Genomic DNA, 20,777 nt, shown 5'->3' with positions numbered 1-20,777 from the left:
AGTTGGTCACGACGGCGCCGGGTTTGGGTTCGAGATTGGCATCGCTATCACCTGAACAAGCGTGTTGAAGATAGCAGACGCTTCTCATCTACACAAACCGCTGGCGATAATCGATCATCAAATTCAACAGCCAACTGTGCTGTTTTGAAACTGCATTAAGCATGGGCGTTTGACATCAACCGCCAAAGATGAGCTGCCAATCTCCTGCACTGATCGCTTCATCATTTAACAGCGTTTGAAAAACGACACATTCACGGGGTCCAAGAGTGGCGACATTGTTAGAACACGCTTAAATTTCCGCTTCATTCATTTCCTGACTCTCTGTTTCAGCATAGCCGGAGCCGGTTGAGCTGCCAAAATTAGCTGGCCAGTTGTCTAGCTTTACTTAGTCTTACTGTAAGTTTCGTAAACTTCACCTATGTTTCGTGCGTGGTCTCGATCCACTGATACAGACCGTATTTTTCGTATTAGCTAACAATCGAACAGTTCAAATCAGAGTGTACTGTACATGTTATTCATGTTTGCTGATGGCAATACTGAGGCCAGGGCAAGGGCGGTCCTCTTGAAAGCGGCTTCGAAAATGCCTCGCCCGCTTTTCATTCCGGCCGTGAATGTGATGGCACTCGACTCGCATCTTGTTTCTCTTCTCTTCCGCACCCCGTTCAACGTTCAACAAGAGATGAGCCAACTGCTGCTACGGTGCACGTATTCGCGTCATTGCTGCCAGCTTGACAAATAGCAATGCATTGAATTTGCAGTTCATATTTCAGTTTCAAAAAAAAATAACCCTCCACCCTTTCAAAAAAGTTACTATTTTTCAACAGATCCTCTTTTTCGATCTGTAATACAATTGTACATTTGCATAAATTTTTAATTTCCTCTGATTACTTGTCGGAATTGTAACCAAAAAATCATGGTTCAGAAAAGAAAAAGGAATTCGGGCCAAAGTGGAACATTTTTATTGGAACCGGTCTTCAATGGTGGTCTTTGCATTCTCCCACGAGTGGATTGTATTCACATTGTCCGGCAATTTTTATCACTTTTTACGATCTCCTGTTGCGCTTTAATAATCAAAGCGACGCATTCGCCACTTTTTCACAACAATGTAACAAAACTAATTGCTTTTTTATGTTCACTTCAAGTAAAATTAGTCATTTTACCGTGGAAAAGTTGAACGTAAAGCAACCATAGAAAATAGGCAAACCCATGATTCAGTGGGTTTTATAAAAATAATTCAATTCTGTTAAAGGTGTGTATTCAAAAGAAAAAAAAGGAAGAACTTCAAGAATGCAAGATCAGTGTTTGAATTGAAAAGGTTAATTTTGCACAACTCTTTTAAATTTGCAATAAATAATGCGTTGTAAAAGTTTAATCATTTCGTTCTTTTTTAATACTATACAATGAAACGAATACTACCGGATGTAGATCAATTTGCTTTTGCTAATAAAATATGATAATTTTGTTTAAATGTAAGTTGAAGTTTGAAAAATTTTTTTGTTGAAAAATTAAACAGACACAATTAAATGACCCCAAACTGTTCAATTACAAGTTGCTAAAAAGTTAGCATTAATTCTGATGACGTTTAATTTGTACTGTTGTCTTTGATATTGCATATATAGCATATATTTGTAATGCAACGGAAAAATCAAAGTTTGCAGTTATTGCAAATTATAAAGAAGTGTTGATATTCAAAAAAGATACATGAAAAAATGTCAATTTTTATTTAATTATAAAATATTGTTTCGTAGAATAACAGTTAATTTGAGCAATGTGAACAATTGTGTTGGCAATGTTGGCAGTCAGGGGAGTTGGAAAAAATGCAATTATGTTGATGCAAATTATAAATAGTTGATAGATAGTTAAATTGAAGGGAAGGTTAATTTTTCAGCAGAAAATTTTTCTCCAACTGCTTATCCGGATCAAGCATTTGCACAACTGTCATTATAGTGAAAATGATCAAAACATACGCACAGTGGAATTGACATCTGTCGGTCTGGTATTGACCATTAAAATGCTGTTTTAAAGCGTGAAGTTGACAGACTTGAGTTTGGTCGCTTTATTCGACTTGTCATTGTGGGTCTTGAAGGAAAACGATCGCTCAGCTTCAGGTATTAGTTGTTTTTCATTACTTTCCCGTATCGGTGGCTGATCGCATTTCAACGACGACAACTGGCAACAGAAGTAACAGGTTGCAAGATGTTCCGTGTCATCGACGCGTGAAAGATGCCGTCGTCTATTTTACGCACCCATCACCGCATCAGCAAAAATAAATAATTTCTATTTTGCACATCTTTTTTGTGTGTGCAATTTCACACCCAATATTTAAAGTTAAAAAAAAACATTATTTCTCTTCTCAGTAAAATATAATAACAATAATTGAATTGCAAAATTCTATCCTCTGTGCATTCACATATCAAGAACAATGTAATATGTGTAGATACAAAGATTATATATATATATATATGTATAGTACATTGAATAATTGTATTCTTTGCAACACCTGTTTTGCGTAAACGTAGAAAAGCTTCATTTTTGTATAGAATTAAAGTTATGCTTGCGTAACGCTTGTTTTTCAAAGCTTTCCAAAGGTACTCAATTTACTTTCCAGTTTTGGTTTTATTAATGGGACATGTCAGCAAAAGATGGAACGGATCAGTTGAAGCGGTCTTGTTGACAAGCCGCTCATAAATCATACTATAGTCAGTAACCACTAAAATTAGTGCTGATTAAAATCAAAAATGAGCACGATAATTTCAACAGAATAAAACAAAATTTTCAACTATACCAATTGACCATCAAATCACGCAAATATACAAATGTAAAATTAATTTTCTTTGCATATTCAAATGGAACGTTCGTTTTTATACTTGCAATATGATTTATCACATTTTGCTTGTTGCCTGCTTTTCATCTCGTTTTCTTCTTCTTCTGACAATAATTGTGCATTTATTTCACTTTACTGCAATAAAACATTTGATTCAGATGAAAGCGATGAGCATAACTGAGCAAACAAGCTGCTTAATAAACAATGCAATTTTTGAAAAACAAAAAAAATTCAATCCAATAGAACAGAATTGAAAATTATCAACTTGCCCGGCAATGGGCAACGTGAAGGTGATAAAGCAAATGCAGTTGCATCAGTTTCTTTCATTGCAACAAATTGCACGTGATCTTAGCTTGTAAATTTGCAAACACAACTATATTGACACGTTGTCTATGCAATAATTTTAATTTGAAAAGAGCAAAACGTGCTTGGCTGTTGTTGAAAATTCTTTAAACTTATGTGGGCAATTTTTACTTTAAACAGAAATCTCAGTCAACAAAAATGTTTTTTTATTTATTAATAAATAAAAAAATTAAACTTTCTCTATTGCTTATATTCAAAGTTATTTACAAACAGCTTATTTCGCTTTTCTTTTTTTTCGAAAATTTAAATAAGGTAAATTTAATTTTTCTCTTGATATACATCATTGTATTATTGTTGTGTAGCATTTGTATTTCGGATTTTCTGATTCAATAGAAAAATTTTACAATTGTTATTACAGATGAAACGGATGCTTAACCTTTCAATAGAAAAAAATATTCTCACTGGAGAATAAATTGTACAATAGTAAAATTGTCCTCGTTACTTTATTATGAACAGTTCCAGTGCGCTGGCAAAAGGTAACGTGTTTCCCAAAGGTGGCAGGCATTCTGATTTTAAAGATTAAAATATAGAAATTTATCTTTATCACATGATTGGCATTGATGTTGTTTTTAGTTTTTCAATTGAATGAAAAATAAAGGCCTTTCAATACATGAATTACAAACAAACAAATCAAATATACAGACGCATATTAATATTTTTGCACTACAACTGCTTTATGTAATATATTACTTTTCACTTTGTGCTATTAAGTATTGCAAGACTAATTTATTACAACTTTAGTGCAGAAGGAAATTTTGATTTTAAAAATTGAAAACTTTTTTTTAAACTGCTAAATTTTAGCAATAAAAAGAAAATAACAGATGCCCTTTGTTTTTGATGAAAAAGTATCTGTGAAAATAAAATTCATTAAATTTAACTTCTTCATGTGATGCAAGTGGGAAACAAAAAATTTATTTTCAATTATATTGCAAAACGGATGTACTTTGAAGAAAACACAAAAGCAAAAATTTCAAAGTTATTTAATTGGCGATTATAAAAGAAATATTGTTATTATCAGAAAACAGTGTTCATAATGTAATATAATGATGTTTAAATGCCGTGGGGAAAGACAATCTCTAGTTCAAAGATGAAAAATCGATTGATGAAGAAGTGGTGATTTGTAATTTGAATTTCTGCTACTGATAATTTCAACTTTACAGCTCAGAGAACGTAATACTCGGAGAAGAAGGTCGTATTGTCGAAGGTGTTGCTCAGTTTCGAGGGCCAACTGGGAAGGAAGATTTTCAATTTTATTCATAATTCATTTTAATGTGTGCCGTTGTCTAGCGATGCAGTCTTATTAAATTTAAAAGCAGCAGGTGAAGGCCACATGCATTGCCGGTGTTTTATCCATACGTTCAGTAAGATTACCGTTGGGAAAATAAAGTCCAATTCTATTATCTCTTCGACTGAATCAACCAGTCATATTATCAGAAGCATACTTTTGTGAAAGAAAATTAAAAATTACTGCGTTTTGCTTTTGCAAAAGTATAGTTATGAAACACATACTGTTGAAATTGTTATTGAATTGTTTGAAAATTATTTTTATTTTTTATCGTACCTGCAAAAATAAAAATCTAATAAATTATGAAATCTATAAATTGATTAGTAAATGTGTTTTATAGTTTTATTTTCTACAATTTCATATTGGGGTGTTAAAACGGGTATCTAGTCTACATATTGATGAAACGATCACAGGAAAAAGAGCTCGTTCTCATAATGGAAATGCGACAAGAAAGTGTCAGGATTAATTGCCATGTTTCAGAGCAAATAGTTATAAATTATAAAAAATTATCTTAACTTCACGCTCTTCTGTCGACTGGTTTTTCAGAATGGATTGGGCTTTTCTGGAACATTGCTTTCAGCTAGAACGGATATATTTTTAACAAAGCAAAAACAAGGACACCGAGATAGATTGGCATTAATGGAATGGATGTCGTTGTCGGAAAAACGTTTGATCTAAGGTCAATTTTTGGAAAATTCATTTCCACGTCGACAATTTTCAATTTCACAGCCAACGGCCCAATTCATTTCACCGTGAACACTATGAACACTGTGGCTTTTGTTGCCTAAATGGGCGGGAAAATACTTGAATAAAATGCTTTGCTGAACACGATTGAAATCAGAGCTGAATATCCATCTGATAATGCTATTTTGAAAATGAAAAAATTGAATTTATTTTCACATTTGGAATTAAAATTTTCAGTACATCCTCCTTTTTTTGTTGAATCCTAATTCGAATAGCAAAAAACAGAAAAATTTTCCCCAATTCAAAATTTGCACGTAATTACTTCTTTGCAAACCTTTGATATTTTGAGGTTTTGGAGAGCAATTTTTTGAGCTTAACCAACTAATAGGCAAAACAACCTAATGATGATAAATATTTTTCAAAATTTTTCCCTGTCAGTAAAAGCAAACTTTAACTTTTAAAGGTTTCCCGCGAGCTTTCAATCAATCATGCATTTCAAACAAAATGAGCGGTAATTTTTCACTTTTTCTCATCACAATGAAATTTCTCTTCTGCTTCGAAATTCCATTTAATAAAGCAGGTGAATTATTCATCTTTGAATGACTAATCTACTCGAGTAATTTCACTATTGGTTTTGTCTTTTCTTCCTGTGAGTATTTTTGATTGTTTTGAATATTAGCTTTTTTACTTCTGTCAGTATTTTTTGTCCACATAATTTAAATTATAGAAATAAAAGAAAAAAAAATATAAATTCAAATGAAGCACATATAAATGTATGTAAGATTAATTTTATTCATTTGAAAATGAAAAGTATTGCTATTTTATTTTATCAAACTGATAGGCATTTTCTTCTTTGGAAAGTAGTTCCATGTAAAAACACAAATCACCACTCCTAAAGCGTGTCTGAAAAACGTGAAACAATCACATTAAAGGACAAAACGATTTGGAACATTTTTCAAACTTTAGACATTTTATTGCGTTTTTTTACACTTGGGAATCATTTGGGAACTTTGATAAAGTAGGTTTTTATATAGAATGACAAGCATACAAATGCAGAATACACAGGAAAGGGTAGTTGCCGAAAGGTAATGATCAAAACAGGGTAAAAGTGCTTTATCGTTGCTTTGCCTGACCTCTGCGTAACAAGATCGTACTCAGTCAGCGGTCAGGCATTAGTGGCAGGCTAATGTCGCTGACCCGCCTGGGAAAAGATGCAATCAGATAGCTTTGGCGCCAGGAGACCAATTTTCTCCCCAACATCCATCGGTCATTTCCTTTGTTCATAATTATCACTATATTGACGCTCCACCCCTCAGCGCAACCTGCACTTGTTATCTAAAGGCGGACTCTTTTGATGCTGCAACCAACCTGACCCATCTTACAGCACTTGAACACTGCTGTCTGTCCTTGCTCTTTTTCAAAACATTTATTCCACTTCACTATTCACCTCAATGTAGCTTTTGTAATATTACTGTATCAAAAAGAGCATTCTTCTTGTGTTCTCTTTCTCAACATGCAGTTACAGTTTATTTTAGTTCACAAAAAGTAATAAAACTGCGGCACACTTTTTAGCTGCATACATGTTTCATACGTGATAAAACTTACAGCTATTGTTGTTGCAATTGCAACCATCACTGACTAGTTTATGCAACACTGAAAAAAACTTAGCTGTATGAAATGTTTTTAATTTAACAGAAAGAAAGTATCAACATTATATATCTGTATTTAATTGTTTCAAAGGTAAAAAAATTTTTTACTTTTTGTGCAAAAGTGTGTGTTTGCATTTAAAAGTGAATCATCATCATCTTTTTTTCCTTTGCTTAATGCAAAGAAATGTAATGATAATCATTACTTCACTCAATTTAAATAAAAAACACTTAAAATTGCTTGGTAATTTATGCAGACAAGACATGATAATATTAATCATTTTTATAAATGTAATTTCCATTTCATTTTGATTCATTCCAATTAATATTATCAATAATTGAGGTTATTCATTTTCAAAATCTTGAACCTTGTTTCATTAACCGTTGACACTAATGTCTGGTCGAATGTCTATACTTCAGGAAGCTATATATATCCATCGAAAAATCAATGCCAAACAACTGTAATAAATTTTTGTACATTTTGATCATTGTCATTTGTCTAACATTTCATTCACCTGAGGGAATGATTCTTTTTGAAATACGTTGATGCCTCACACTGTCATTGTTTAAAGAAATGCAAAATAAAAATTATTTATGCAAATCATGTTTTTATTATTCTTTTTTGACAATGACTTTATTTATAAGACTTGTTAAAATAAATGCTTCAAAACAGTAAAATTTTTCATTACTTTATTGAATAAAATTTTAAGAACGAAAAAAAAATTAATTTTGACATTATTGTGCTGTTAATTTGCTTTCAACAAATTAACAGTGGATAGAGTCTTGTTTGGAATAAGAATTAATAATAATATTGAATGCTGCAGGACTCGGTTTAATTGCTCAATTTACTAAAATATAAGAAATATTAATAATGAAGATGCTTGTTGAGTTTGTAAATCTGTTTGCTGTGAGCGTAAATTATGAAATGTGACTTTATGCATGGCATCTGTAAATTCATATTTTGAGAAAAACATTATTCAATACAAAACAAAACTCATCAAAAGGCAATAATTTTATAACGTACTTTGAATAAATAATTATATATTGTTTCTTTTATTCGGTTTCTTTTGTTAATTTGTATAATAAATATTTCAATAATGTTGTGAAAATTTTACAGTAATGCATTTGAATAATGTTTTCAATAAATTTAATGTAATATACAATATGTATGTACATTCAATATGATCAATTTCAAAATCAGAATTAAAGCCCAAATTAGGTATTAATAAATCTTGATGCGATAATTAGAAATAGTATTGTTATTTTTGTGCAGTTATTTTAAAATAAATTATTGCATAAAGTTGTGATAAAAGGGAAAAATAAAAACGCTTTTTCTCCTCTATTCATTCCCTGTATAGTTTTGTAGATTTCAGATGCAGAAATGTTAAAAGTGTGGAGCGTAGATGTCACTGAAACTGGTAGGGTAGAGAAGTTTAATTTAGTGAGATAAGTTTGTAAAATCGAAACAGTGAATTTACAATTGCTATTCAATTTGAATGAAGCGGAAGTGAAACGAGCCACACTGACTGGCTGGTCGTTTATGCTGTGTAATCAAATCTTGCCGTCAATTGGCAACGCTTTCAGCTGTATCGGTGAGGCATTGTTCACTTGTAAGCCAATTTGACTAGTCAATTTCAGTGAAACATCCGTCCCAAGGTTGGATGACTGAAGCGAAATGAAGCCGTTTGGTGTTGTAGAATTGGTCGAGTGATCAATTGCAAAAAGTACAAAAGAAACGACCGGTTGCAATGACAGAAGGATGTCAGTGATTGACTGTTGTCCGCAATCACCTGCTGTGTCAACTGGTAAAGCCTAAAGTATGACCGATGAGAGCCAAGTGTCAAAAAGGCAACATTTAGTTGGCCGACGATCAGAGCAGGCTTGACCGGCTGCCAACAAAGCCTCTCAACTACTTATTAGCGTAATTTAGATGCACGCTGATCATTTGCCAGCTAATTATCTACTCACTCAGCTCTATCATTGATTGAAACTGGCTATTCAGCTTGTCAAAAATGCTCGTCAGACTATACTTCAACACAATTCCCTGTCACCAGCTGCCAGTTTTCTGTTCACCATTTGACAGTCTCATGATTTTGTCCTCGTCGCTGCTCTTTTGACACCTGTTCAACTGTCACAAGCTTTAAGCAACCTGTTACAGTAAACTTTCAATAGAAAATCTTACTACAGTATCAACCAAAGAATTATTTTTTTTTACCATCATCATGATGTTATTGTTTAATAGAATTACTAATTATTGAAATGAAAAACTTACTCGTGAAATTTTCAAGCATTATACAATAATACTTGAAATTTTTGCTACCATTTACCAGCACTATGTCTTTAGCATGCAGTGAAAAAGAGGAAGTCAGTGAAGGAAACATGTTAAAAAGGTTTCATAAAAATTAAATGAAGAAATGGTCATAGTGAGCAAACTAGATGCAAATTATTTTCCTTTTTATAAGTGAAATTAAAATGTACATTTGTATTCAAACAACAATTAATTAAAGTTTTAAAAAATTTGAAGTTAATTTTTGTAAAGGTATGATAAATGAGAATATTTAATGAAAAGAGTTTTAAGTTACTGGAATTTCACATTTAAATTGCAATAAAATGAACAATAAAGGCAGTCGAAAAAGGTTGCGTCATGGTTTAAATTTTAAATTCTAAAACTGCAACAGACAGAATGTTTTTGCTTATTTATTAAATTTCAGTGTTATGCAATTTAAAAAATGGAAAACCCATTCAATATTAGAGTAATAAAAATAATGAAGCATGAAAATGAATAATATTACAAACAAATAAAAGTGTGAATAAAACAATTTGTAATTGATTAAAAATATAGAGTCAAACAAAATATTTAAATTTGAAATACTAAAAAAATATTTGTAATATGTGCAGGTTAAGTGATTTTATAACTCAAAATGCCTTTATGTCTTCATATTTAATCAGTCCCTAAAATAGATTTATTTGTTAATTTGCTTTGTTCAAAGAATCTGATTTCTTGTCTGATCTTGTTAATTTGTTCAAAGATCTTAACTAATAAGTAACTGAGCATTGATGCCGACTGATCTTTATTTAATATATTATTTATCTCTATTTTTGTTAAAATATATCAGAGGATCTACGAATATTTGATGTTTGCCATAGAATACTTTAAGTTAGCGAATATTTTGGCAGTCGTGCAATCTTGTCAAAACTGACACTTATAAGCTATTGAAGGAGGCACCAGTCAGGGTAGATTATGCTAGCTGAAATATTTATTCTCGTCAATCTGATAAACGTGGGGCAATGGATGCTTTGAAATGGAGAACATGATTTTTGATGTTGAACATCATGGCAAGTGCAACATGCCAGAAAAACAGCAAGCGAAGTATGCATTTCTTTATCAGATGCTATCACTGGCTTGCTCTAACAATTATAATAAGTTTCTCATATTAGCAGAGCAACTGCAAACAAACAATGTTTGAAAGCATTTCAATTTTATGACTAAAATTTATTCCATCAGAAACAGATAACAAAAGTAAAAAAAACATTTTCTTAAAGTTAGCATAAACTTCTTGATGGAATAAACAAAAGGGGATTTTTAAAATGTTTATCTGATGAAAAAATTTCGTTTTTAAGATTTGAATATGAACATTTTATTCAAAAAATTGAATATTGATAATGCAAAGTTTTTAAAACTAGCAAGAAAAACATATGCAAAACGAAAAATACTGAAAATAATTCTTTCAGATAATCTACATTGGAATAGAAAAATTTTATAATTTTTCTGTTACTTCGAAAACCGTTCATTTTAAAAGAAAAATCTGTATTAAATTAAAAATTTGTACTTTTCAGGAAGTTTTTTCAAACAACAACATCATACTGTCGTTTTTCACAGATTATCAAATTCGTGAAATCAGAAAATTTCTGAAAAATGTCATATATAATTTTTAATAATAAAAATACTGATAATTTTTAAATTTTAAATTCAAGCTTATTATATTGCTAAAGTAATTTTATGCATGTTTCAGGTTAATGATGATCATGTATGTATTCTTTCTATAATTTCCATTTTACATTCAATTCTATTTTTTAGCATTTCATTACTTTTATATTGTTGATATACGCATCTGTTTATTTTATCAATCAGTGTTTACAAAATTTTAAATAAAAATTATATTATTTTGCACTTTCAGTTGGTTTTCTTTTGGGCTTGTTGTACTTCTTAAACGATCATATACATATATATGTTTATGAATTTAGTTTTATGAATTTTCAATAGATTTAATTTTTTCATCAAATTTCATAAATGCTTTTTTTCGAATTTGCTGTCAATTACACGGAAAACATTTTACGCAAAAATATATTTATTGTAATTTTATGATTTTCGAGTCATGCATCCGACTCGAATGTTGAGCGAATTTTGATGATGAAGATGCCGAAAAGCATATTATAAATAATTAATTCAAAGTTTCTTAAAGATGTGAGGAAAGATCAAGTTTTTGAAAATAAAAATAAAAAAGTTAGTTAAATGGTTGAAAGAAAACAGGGAACAAAAAAAGAATAAAACTCAGAATTCATGAATAAAGAAGAACAATGGAAAACATATTGTACAACAACGGCTGCATATGCATGTTATACACTGCCACCCGTGGTGACTCATTCAGTATAGCAAGCATTAAGACCATTAATTAAGAAAACTCATCACCGCCAACCTGCAGTTCGTTGTAGTAAATACATATACGATAGGCTCAGACCAACACTGGAACCTGGCAACGCAGACATCAACATCAGTTAATTTCAGCGTTCATTCAATATTTGTTTGCATGTTGTACCGCGCAGATGGAAAACAAAGACTCCCAAGATTAAAAGTCAACTGTTTCAAATAAGCAGCAGTGAGCCGGAAACTGAAGAAAACACTTCCGCTTCTGCTTGCGGCAACAATTTCCTGTGCATAACAAACCCGACAAATATAAAACGAATGAAAAAATGCATTCAAACTGATAATAATAATAAAAATTATTATTATTATTATTATAAAATACAATACACAGTCCAATGAACTTGCAATAACATAATATTTTTTGTTCAGTTTAGTTTTTTTTTGAAAATGAACATTTTTCTTATTTAAATAAATAATGTGACATGATTTTGCTGCTTTTCATGACGGATGATGAACTCAACAATTTTCACTGGTAGAAGAAGGTAAATGCGCTGTTGAACGTTGCTGACCCATCGGATTAGGATTCGACTCGCCTGAACTATCCTCGTTGGCTAGTATCAAATCATCCATATCAATAAGCAAGTCTTGTGCCGGCAGAAGCTCATCTGAAATAAATACAATGCACAAATATTGAACAACAGTTCAGTCAAATTTCTAAAATTATCTCTCTATAAGAGCAACCTTTTGTCCCTATGCATTTTTAAAGTAATACACAAGTGGAAAAGCATCAATTTTTCAAAATCAAAAAAAAACATCAAATCTTAATCTCATAAAGAAAGAAATTAAAAACTTTGAAGCAATAAGTTCGATATTTTTTCTATTCACACTTCTTGTCTGCGTGTATGATGACATACTTCCTAACAAGATTACATTTATTATCATATTTGTTTTTTTTTAATTTTAAACTTCAATGCCTATACATATTAAAACCATTCTGGAAATTCACATATCAAAATGAAATATTTTTTTTGTTTTTCGCTTGATATAACGTTTCAAACAAAAATAATCTTGAAATTATCTGAAATATTAAAAATAAAAACAGTTACAACAATTCTCAAACCTTTCACAGATAATATATAAAATTACATATTTATAAATTCTGAGTTTCTTTTCTTATTTACGTCAATGACAAATATGCTAAATAAATTGTAAATAAAAAGTTTGTTCAAGAAAGAAAATTTTATTCACAATCTAGACTGCAAAGCAGATCATACCATGCGTGACATTTGACGATTCCGTAAGATGCGCTTGAGATGATTTTGCATAAATCGTTCGAGACTGTCCTGTAGGCATACCTGAGAAGCGGAGAGAATTCAAGACAAGTCTATTTATAATATTAATAAAGTCATGCAGAAATTACGATGCACCGCTACCATCAACAAGCACAGTTAGCTTTGATATAACTTGCATGACGTCATCCTCGATAAATACACAAATTTCATATGCACATACAAAAACATACACTCGCATTCATCATACTACATACTTATGCATATTGTACATATGTGTAATTTTTTTGATACACGTACAGATTAGATCGCACTTAGCACCAGCAACTCAAATGAATGCATCAAGCTTGAAAATAGTGCCAAAATTATTAAAAATTCTAATGACAATCATCAATATAAAAAAATAAAGGATGCTCTAAATAATATATAAAAGCATCACATGATCATGGCAAAAATAAAATGAAACATCCAGTATTTCACCACTTTTGCTATTTTAATTTCTGATTGCTATAAAAAAAAATCACTTACCATCCGAGTTAGACGAAGAAGAGTCCATGTTTTCTTCCATTGCCATTGCGATACATCGACGCAGTCTACCTTCTTTTTCGCTGCATGTTATGTAATCGTTGTCTGACCAGCTTCCACAAACTTCAACTGATAATTCCGGTGTTAAATCGAAGCTTCCTGCACTGCTAGCCTCGACTACAACAGGCACGGCATTGACAAACTGTCGATTTGGCACTGGCATAGGCTGACTTCGATCCGAACTACAACATTGAAAACAATGATTAAAAAAATTTAAATTAAAAAGAAATAAAGTTTACCTTTGAACAGCAGATAACGGCAGTTCCAAGGAAGCGGACTGGAACGGATCAACAAAAGTCTTGAATGTGAACTGAGGGCCCATCCACAATCTCCGGTGTGGTCCGGCGTAGGTTATTGTCTCGATCTAACAAAAAACAGCTGACCAAAAAAGTATATAAGCAAAATTAAACTTCCAACTTCTGCTATTGAACAGTCGTTATTCTGACTGCTGCTGTTACGAAACTCCTGCTCTTCTACAATTATGGATTCATCAGCATCACCGCTTTCTTCGTCTTTTTCTACTTTTTCTTCACAATCACAATCACAATCATAATCATCATCATAATCATCACCATCACATTCATATTCTTCTTCTTCTTCGTATTCTTCATCTTCTACCGTCTCCTCTATTTCTTTGCCATCCTCTTCATTACGTTCTTCTTTTTTTACTTTCTTTTCCTCCTTCTTCCCTTCTTGTTGTTCTTTGTTTTCTTCCTTTTTACCTTCTTCCTCAATACTTTTTTCTTTTTCTACATAGGATGCAATTTTAAATGTTTTAAAACATAATTTTACTTGTTAGAAACGGAAAACTTACTTTCAGGTAAAGTATTCTGATTAGTACCCAAAACTGTATCTGTAGCTATGATCAGAAGGTGACTTGTTTCCAGTGGAGGTTGTATGCAAGAATTGGCCTTACATCTGTAAAATTACACATACACTTATATAATACAAAAAACAACACAGGAATTCATATATGACAACTATTATCATCATACACTTAAAAAGCACGCATCAGCGTGTAAATTTGCATTAAATATTATCATTCCACAAAACATGCAAATTTAAAGAAATATGCATAAAATCGGGTCAATCAAATCGTTAGTTGTTACGTATACATTATGCAGTAGCTGTATAATTTATTCGATAAATTTAATGAAAAATGTTAAACAGCCATGAAATTATTTAACTAAAATTTCCAAATGCACGTAGCTTTGAACAAAAAAAATTTAATTACACAAAAGTGTACCGCTTCGTCAGAGAAAGAAAAGTAATAAAAGAAAAAAATTACCATAAATTGATATTATAATCTTTATTATGAACTACCTTCTTCAAATACAAATAAAATAACTGAATAATTTTAGCTACATTTAATTTGAATAAAAAATTTCTTCCACTATATGTAGAACAAAATAAAATTTCTAAATAGCAATATTTATAAAATACTATTCAACTGTCAAGATATCCAATGCATAAATTTAAACATACAAAAAAAAGTGACGATAAACGCGCATGTGAATGTTGTCAAAATATTTTCTATTTTAATTCATCAGCACCATCAAAAAAAGATCAAACACGAATACGTATTAAAAGTGAAAAAATTGTTGTAAATATTTAAAATTTCCATTATAACCTATGATTTTTTGTAAAAAATTTTTCAAATTAAAATTTTAACTTTCCGATTAATTGCAAAAGTTTCTTGAAACTTTTCCTTCTTTTTGCTACATTACCTACTGATCATTATAATATTATGATTGCATGCAAGTAGACATGATGAACAGAGAGTCTTTTACAACATCTACCAGTTGCATCACAGATTCCTGCCAAAGATATGGTAAAGTTTTTGCAACTATACAGTTTTGTATATAATCGCAAGGATGCATCATGTGCAGAAAAAGTTGAAACAGATATTAACAGGGAAGAAAGAAAAATTGGAAATCATCTCACCTAAGCAAGCTCCATTGCGCCACTGATTCCAGATTCACCTCCACAGGCAATTCGAGCATCGATTTCGGTTTGCCTATTTCTTTCAAACAAATAGCATGTTCGATCAACTTTCCATCCGTGCTTATCGTATATAAAGCGACAGTGAGGGCAGCTGAAATTGAAAAAAAAAGAAGAGTAAAAATTTTAATACAAAGCATAAAAGTTAGCACCTTTCGGAAGCAGATTATCAGCAAGTGCTCGAGCTCCTCGTATGGGAGCGAACAGTGCTGCTTTGGTAAAACCACCCTGCCGGCTTGAACCGCTGACGTGCTTGTAACGCTTTACAACTTCGGCTGAAGAGAAACCGCCCTCTTGGGATATGAATCCAAATTCGTGATCTTTCAACTTCGCCACCGCCGAAACCAACGTTGGGGTCGGATATGGAGGCAGTCGAGGATTCTGCAACACGCGTCGAAGTGGCGGCGATTTGCCATCGTAACTTTGATGAAAAGTTTTCAAAACTGGGTATCCTGCAAATCAAACAAAAAATAAATAAATAATTAATTAATTAAAAAATCCCAAAAACAACAATACCCCCACGTGAGCAAATGTACGTGGACTGTCGATCCGGCTTGTCGGTGCTTTTCTCCAATCCGGCAAAGCCGGAACTGCGATAAAATCGACTATCCTTGTTCACAACTTTCGAGTTGCCGTGGGTCCGATAATTTGTGGGACCTAGAAAATAATTTTTTCCCGAATAAACAAAAATAGCGACAACAATTAAAGAAATTGTAAAAATATATTGAATGAAAAGAAGAAAGTTTTTTTTTCCGATAATTACCACATTGAGGATAAATTAAAAATTAAAAATGATTACATGTTGAATTATACTAATAAAATATTAATCAATTTGCTAATAATATAGTTTTTGATATATTTTCTTTTGTAAGTAACAAATTAGCCAATAGACAAAATAGCTAAACAGCTTACTGATAAAAATAAAATAAACTTAACATTAACTTCATATTATTCTTCAAAAAAAGCAAAACAGTCCTTACCACCGTACGGTGTAATAGGAAAAAGGTGGGTAGTTCCATTGACAGTAGTAACCGCTGCCCAACGAGCATCTTCGGAAAAAGCGATATCCTGAACCTATAATAAATATTGAACAATAAAATGAAATAAAACAATAATCAAAACAATGACTCACCGCAGCGGCGGTTGAACCTCTGAAAAGCGTATACAAATGCTGCACAGCACTGAGGCTCGAATGACGCGGGTGTGGAAGCACATTGAACAGGTGAAAATCACGGCCAGACTCGCCACTGGTCAACAGCAGGGTTCCGTTTGGGCCAAATTCCATACAGGTGACCAATTCGTTCAAATGGGCCGTGAAATGGGCCACCACACCGGGAAATTCCACATCTGAGCTGTGTATGCCGGTGAAGACGAACCCTTGACGTTCACCAGCCGAATCTTGACTCAACGTTCGCCACCGAGCCGACCGGCTCGTAGCCAAACGTTCCAAGTCAAGAATTGTCACCACGCCCATTTCGTCAATTTGACGTTCAACCGCATTGACAATTCTTCGAGAAACTGACTTGTTGCCAGTAACATTACCAGTCACAGTTTTGCTAATGTCCGAGACTGTTTTTGTCACCGTCTGCAAAAATAAAATGAAATTATATATATATATTAATTTATATCCTTGAAAATTATACCTTGGCAACATCCACAATACGACTTGCAGATAATGGAGTTGCTAGCGACACTCCACCATAGGATTGATAGCTGCGCTGCAGCTAAATAGAATAAGAATAATATCATCATCATAATTATTTATTGCTTTATCGAAAACAAATAAGAACAATTTACCGTCTTTTCAGGATAAGCCAACCAATTTGTACCAAGCGCTACAGAATTTTTACACAGAGTATTCGCCAGCGAATGCTCTATAACATATTATTCAAAAAATCATATCACATAATCTGAATTATTATTGTTATAAAAATATTTCTCTCTTATATAAATGGATAAACTTTAAACTAAAAATTGCTATCAACATTCTAATGTAAAACAATTTTCATCAAAGCTTAAACAACAAAAACAAAGCTTCATTTCATCAATTGCTTTTAATGGAATACATTTAAAAGAAAAAATTTTTTTAAGCATTATTTTCCTATGGATTCTATTTCTGATAATAAGTATAAATAATGATATACCCAAATTTTAAAAACGTTCAAAAGCGTATTGTTTAAAATAAGAGCTATTGGAATGTTAATTTTAAAATACATTAATACTATCTGAATGCAATAATTTTTTTTTGCAATCCATCACTATTCATCTGATCTATCACTTTTCATAATAAAAACTAAGATTTAAATGCAAAATTCAATTGCATTTCAAAATAAATGTGTATAATAAATTTCTTCAACTCTATCAAAAAATTAAATCTCCATACATTATTCAAAATAAGCAATAACCCTACTGTTTATTAAAATTGACTTTTTTAATTCGCACCTGTGATGGAAAACAGTTCTTCAAATGTGCCAGCATGAAGAATCGAAATCACTGCTATGCTAGAGATCACTATGTATCTTAAACATGAGACGTTACATGAATAAGACTGGTAGAAAAAAAGATTAAAAAAACTTACTCAGAATTAGCATAAATTTGGCCAATATCTCCATTGTATTTTAGCGTATGCACAGTTTTGCCAGATTTTAAGGAAACAATATATATAATGCTTAACTGACATTCAGATCTATAATCAAACGGTGAACAGAATTATAATACACAGAATAAACAATGAAAAAAAAAACTATTATCAACCTAATACAAGGACAAGTAGCCATCAATGGTCTAGATTCTCGGAACGCATCAAAATATGCACCTAAATTAATGACAAAAAAAATACAACCTCTTGACTATATACATTTTCACAGTAAAAACGCACCATTGTGAAATACTCTGCATGATGGTAAAAGCTTTACACAAGACACAGGTTGATCCCTGACAGAGAGTAGCTCTATAGAATCGCCGCTGAACTAAAAGATAAAAAAATCATTTCTCTAAAACAAATTCAACAATAAATACATACCAATGATGCCCAGATTTGAAATCCATTAGCCAAACCAAGAATAACAATGATTGGTAATTCGGAACCGCAAATTTGCGTAAGTAAACTTTTGAAATATGGGTCTAAAAAATTACACTGTCAAATTTTAATACATTTATATCAAATCAAAGGAATATCAAACGAAGTAACAATCTTAATAGCGTTTTAAGGTTGGATGCACAAGTGAAGGAAAATAATGAGTACCAAAAAAGCGAAAAGAAAATCAATATTTGAATTGTTATAATTTGAAAAGTTTAATCAATAATGGAATAAGTTAATATTTTCAAAATAAAATTTCAAAAATAAACTTTGTAATTTCTGATAAACAACAAATTTGTTATATATGAGAAGAAAGAATTTCCCACAAAAAAACTGCTTAATTCTTGTTTAATAAAACGCTGCAATAAAGTGGTTCAGAATGTAACCGATTCCATTTCTTGCAAAATTACCTACCGAATGGTGATTACAAGATGATTATCACAATCACTGTTATTTTTAAAAAATTTATTAATATTATCATTCTGAAAAACAAAAGAACATTACCTCATTATTTTTATCTTTTAATAAAGAAACAACAGTGCGCAGTAAAGAAGTTACTCGTGCAAAATAATTTAATGTTAAACAATAAAATATTAAAATGATCGAAATGCGTTTTTTTTCACACCTACCCGTAATATCGCATGATTCAAAGGTAACCCAGTTTACCCGTTCTGTTTCTTTCCAGCTTCCTGGCTGATGCTGCGGCCTCGCTCGATGTATTAACTTGGATACCGCGTTTACAAAAGATCTTCCACTGTAAACAAGAAAAATTGATCTTTAATTTTTATCAAAAAAAATTTTCACATAAATTTATTTAAATAAAATAAACTCTTAAATAATGCTACTCGCTCACTTTTAAAAATTGGTAACACATATTATTTTAATGTAAATTTCAATTAATACTTTTCCTTTCCATAATAATAATTGAAATAGCACAGCATAACTGATACAAATTAATTCTACTGCTTTTTTATTATCAAAATTACTATGTCACAGTTAAAAGTAGAACACACTTAAAAAACAAGAAGCGAAAACAATTTTTTTAAAACGCATTCCCATTAATTCCTATCAGTCAAAAATAAAATTCAAATCAATGAGAATCAGTCTGTAGAAAAATGAATATAACTTTTGTATATTAAATTATTCAAAATAAATGAATAACAATGATAAAATGACAGGCAAGATTTACAAGTTTTAGAAAAGATATTCATTTACATTCCGTGAATGCAACACGCCAACATATAAGCAACGGCAGCAAGAATAACAATTTTTATTTTCATATTACGTCAAGAAAGTAATTAAGATTTAAAAAATAATTTTGCATATCCTAATCACAATCAAAAAATCACAAAATAATTAAATAATTTAACATATAACATTCAGTTGACATAACAACAAATGTTCACTGCATTGTAAAATTGTCAACTTGTTTACAATAAGTTAGTATGCATTGAATAAGCTATTTTCAGACGACCTTTACATGCATGATCATAATGTTATTGCAAGGCAAATTCAACAGAGAAAGTATACGCAGCATTAAACACAGAGACATTATTTGCTATGCATTAAATCATATTATTGCAATAAAATGGACAACTTCCTTCCAAAAAGTTTACCAATCAATTAATAAATTACACTAATAAATTATTTTATTATTATTAAAAACGCTACTAAAAATCAATCATTGAAAATTTTCACGTTTTAAGCTGAAATCAAGAAATAATCTGCGAAATTACAAAAAAAGCAAAGCAATACATAAAAGTACTTTCGAATATAAAAAGTCTGATGACTCTTATCACATGAGAAAGCTAGAATAAGGCAAAAAATAAAACTTTTATTACTCACTTAACAGGTTCTGGTTTTACGTCACGGCCAGTTCTCGAAAACATTTGGCTTTCAAACGGCATAATGAAAAGTGAATTTTCTTAGGCACTCGGTGCAGTATTTCTTATGAAGAAAAATAACCCATGGCGTCAATCCATTACAAAAGAGGTCGACTAGGTTTAAAGAGGCAGTGATACGTTAAAAGCAAAAATGGCATCCACTGACAACTGCATGGCATTGTTTTACAAAATAGCTATTACACAAAAAATATATAAAATAATGACTGCGGGATATATTTATCAGCACTTGATCACTAAAGCCCTAAAAAAATCAACTGATGAGCGAAGAAAAAACGACAGAATGAATTGAGAAAATGAAGTTTCATGCACAGTATTCCACATTTTTAACAATGCATGCCAGATGAAATCAGTTGCAAGCAAAATGGTTCCGCATACGTGATATGAAAAATAAAATTTTAAATAAAATTCTCACAAAAGGTACTAGCATTAAGTTATCACGATTCATATTGACTTCGCAACCAACTTTTACAAA

The 20,777-nt window shown here is 31.3% G+C and overlaps 5 protein-coding genes across 5 annotated transcripts; 2 read left to right on the top strand and 3 right to left on the bottom strand.

Moving 5' to 3' along the window:
* Positions 1-913: 913 nt before the first annotated feature.
* Positions 914-2,270, top strand: Tsp_07344 (hypothetical protein). Its single transcript, XM_003381631.1, is given in 6 exon segments — positions 914-1,141; positions 1,152-1,218; positions 1,250-1,298; positions 1,749-1,827; positions 1,871-1,996; positions 2,109-2,270. The coding sequence occupies 6 exon segments, from the start codon at positions 914-916 to the stop codon at positions 2,268-2,270; spliced, it is 711 nt and encodes a 236-aa protein (XP_003381679.1).
* A 2,004-nt stretch (positions 2,271-4,274) lies between these two features.
* Tsp_07345 (hypothetical protein) lies at positions 4,275-4,447 on the top strand. The gene is made up of 2 exons (XM_003381630.1): positions 4,275-4,300; positions 4,348-4,447. The coding sequence occupies exons 1-2, from the start codon at positions 4,275-4,277 to the stop codon at positions 4,445-4,447; spliced, it is 126 nt and encodes a 41-aa protein (XP_003381678.1).
* Positions 4,448-8,353: 3,906 nt separating this feature from the next.
* Positions 8,354-9,183, bottom strand: Tsp_07346 (conserved hypothetical protein). Its single transcript, XM_003381629.1, has 2 exons — positions 9,130-9,183; positions 8,354-8,614 (listed from the first exon to the last, which is right to left on the bottom strand). The coding sequence occupies exons 1-2, from the start codon at positions 9,181-9,183 to the stop codon at positions 8,354-8,356; spliced, it is 315 nt and encodes a 104-aa protein (XP_003381677.1).
* Positions 9,184-9,834: 651 nt separating this feature from the next.
* On the bottom strand, positions 9,835-11,472 carry Tsp_07347 (conserved hypothetical protein). Its single transcript, XM_003381628.1, has 4 exons — positions 11,380-11,472; positions 10,655-10,711; positions 10,083-10,210; positions 9,835-9,871 (listed from the first exon to the last, which is right to left on the bottom strand). The coding sequence occupies exons 1-4, from the start codon at positions 11,470-11,472 to the stop codon at positions 9,835-9,837; spliced, it is 315 nt and encodes a 104-aa protein (XP_003381676.1).
* Positions 11,473-11,963: 491 nt separating this feature from the next.
* On the bottom strand, positions 11,964-20,308 carry Tsp_07348 (breast carcinoma-amplified sequence 3-like protein). Its single transcript, XM_003381627.1, has 17 exons — positions 20,247-20,308; positions 19,031-19,155; positions 18,345-18,445; positions 18,201-18,291; positions 18,001-18,137; positions 17,765-17,870; positions 17,120-17,196; positions 16,966-17,046; positions 16,455-16,907; positions 16,303-16,390; positions 15,839-15,979; positions 15,475-15,774; positions 15,266-15,416; positions 14,136-14,239; positions 13,265-13,477; positions 12,722-12,802; positions 11,964-12,112 (listed from the first exon to the last, which is right to left on the bottom strand). Exons 1-17 carry the CDS (start codon positions 20,306-20,308, stop codon positions 11,964-11,966), a joined length of 2,460 nt encoding a protein of 819 aa, XP_003381675.1.
* Between the last annotated feature and the right edge of the window lie 469 nt (positions 20,309-20,777).

This window comes from Trichinella spiralis, assembly GCF_000181795.1.
Source record: "Trichinella spiralis strain ISS 195 chromosome Unknown Scfld1, whole genome shotgun sequence".
Classification (NCBI taxonomy): domain Eukaryota; kingdom Metazoa; phylum Nematoda; class Enoplea; order Trichinellida; family Trichinellidae; genus Trichinella; species Trichinella spiralis.
The sequence above is the reverse complement of the archived record's forward strand: the minus strand, read 5'-3'. Positions and strand labels throughout refer to the sequence as shown.